Consider the following 1421-nt stretch of genomic DNA (forward strand, 5'->3'; position numbering starts at 1 on the left):
GGTCCTCTTCCGTACCCTCACCCACATCGATTCGGTCATCAATAACTATGGGTTACAACTCAACGAGGGCCGCACAGGGGATGAGTTCCTGTTGCTCTTCACCATGGCATCCAACCACCCTGCTTTCAGCTTCCACCAGAAACAGGTGCTGAGGCAAGAGCTCACCCAGATCCAGAACATCATGGCCAGCACCAGCAAGAATCCCAGCACCTCTACCCTCAACACCATGGCAACCTATCCTGGCTGCCATAAGGTGGGTATCCTGCTCTTGCACAGCATAATGGCACTGCTGCAGGGCACTGGGTTGTGTCTTCAGCTCTGATTTTAAACCTTTCTCTTTAGTCCAGGCGTTCTAGTGATAAATGACAGCCTGAGAGGCTGGCAGAGATCGCCTGCTTGGTTGGTGTTGAAGATGATCAACTGAGGGTGAGAAGAGGGGCTGAATGGAGGTTTTATGGGCTCATGTTTTTTAAATGAGAAAGGGTTCACAGCTCCCTGTAGCCCTGTAAACCTTAACTGATTGCTTCTGGCAGTGCATCTGCTGAGGGGACAGTCCTGCCAGTTGCATGGGAGACCGGTGATTTAGTAGGAATAACAAACATGTAGTTTCTCTAGATTCAGGAACAAGCATCTGTGCAAAAGTTTCCCTGGAAGAAGTAGGATCAGCTTTGGGAGTAGCTGTCCAGTGAGAAAGGCATCTTGGTAGTGATGAAAGGCATCTGGGTTTTGTTTAGGTGAATGTGATGGCCAACGTTTTGAGTTTCTGATAACTAAACTTGAAGAAATGTTGTGGTTGCCTGTCACCCTCAATCTCTGGGGTGTTGATCCCGGTGTCAGTGGTTCACCGTCATTAACTCGCTGTTCCTTTATTCAATTGCCAGCAATTAAGCTAGGCAGTAACGTTTTAAGAGATGCTGTTAGTAATTAGATATGTTACTGACTGCTTAAGTGCTCTTGGTCTGCTACAAATTAGGGAGACAAACTATCTTCTTGACTGAAGTTAACCTGCTTGAAAGTTCAAACTAAGTACCAGCTAAGTGGGTGCATGTGATCAGTTAACGGGCTGTAGCTTTTGAGGATATACTGACTCAGTCAACAAATAACTATGTTATCCTGCTGTTGGGAAAGATGGGAGATACCTAAAGGGTACAAAAATCCCTACATGGGAGTAGTATCCTAAATAAAGCTGTTTCTGAGGGCTCAGTACAGGTTCCATGAAGTTGAGCACTGAATTTCAGACTGAGACAGAAATATATGCTCAGTCTTCTCCTGAATACACATTTCCTTCCAAGTTTGTGTTTCTCTGAATACTACTGCTTCAATTGTAACATTTAGATGAGTATTATTAAACTTCATATTTCTCTTAATCTTCCCTCCTTATGTCTTTAAACAGTGCTTGTTCCTGACATTGTGTTTTAAGG

The 1421-nt window shown here is 44.5% G+C and overlaps 1 protein-coding gene across 1 annotated transcript in view; it reads left to right on the forward strand.

The window, feature by feature from the left end:
• Positions 1-253, forward strand: part of LOC104527861 (zinc finger CCHC domain-containing protein 2-like) — a gene marked incomplete at both ends in the record, with an annotated part of 506 nt that extends 253 nt beyond the window's left edge. Inside the window, 1 exon segment of the mRNA XM_029085885.1 lies at positions 1-253. This exon segment is cut by the window's left edge and continues 23 nt beyond it. Within this exon segment, the coding sequence (XP_028941718.1) occupies positions 1-253 (253 nt within the window).
• Positions 254-1421: the final 1168 nt, after the last annotated feature.

Source organism: Antrostomus carolinensis, unplaced genomic scaffold (assembly GCF_000700745.2).
Source record: "Antrostomus carolinensis isolate BGI_N321 unplaced genomic scaffold, ASM70074v2 scaffold14957, whole genome shotgun sequence".
Taxonomy (NCBI): Eukaryota; Metazoa; Chordata; class Aves; order Caprimulgiformes; family Caprimulgidae; genus Antrostomus; species Antrostomus carolinensis.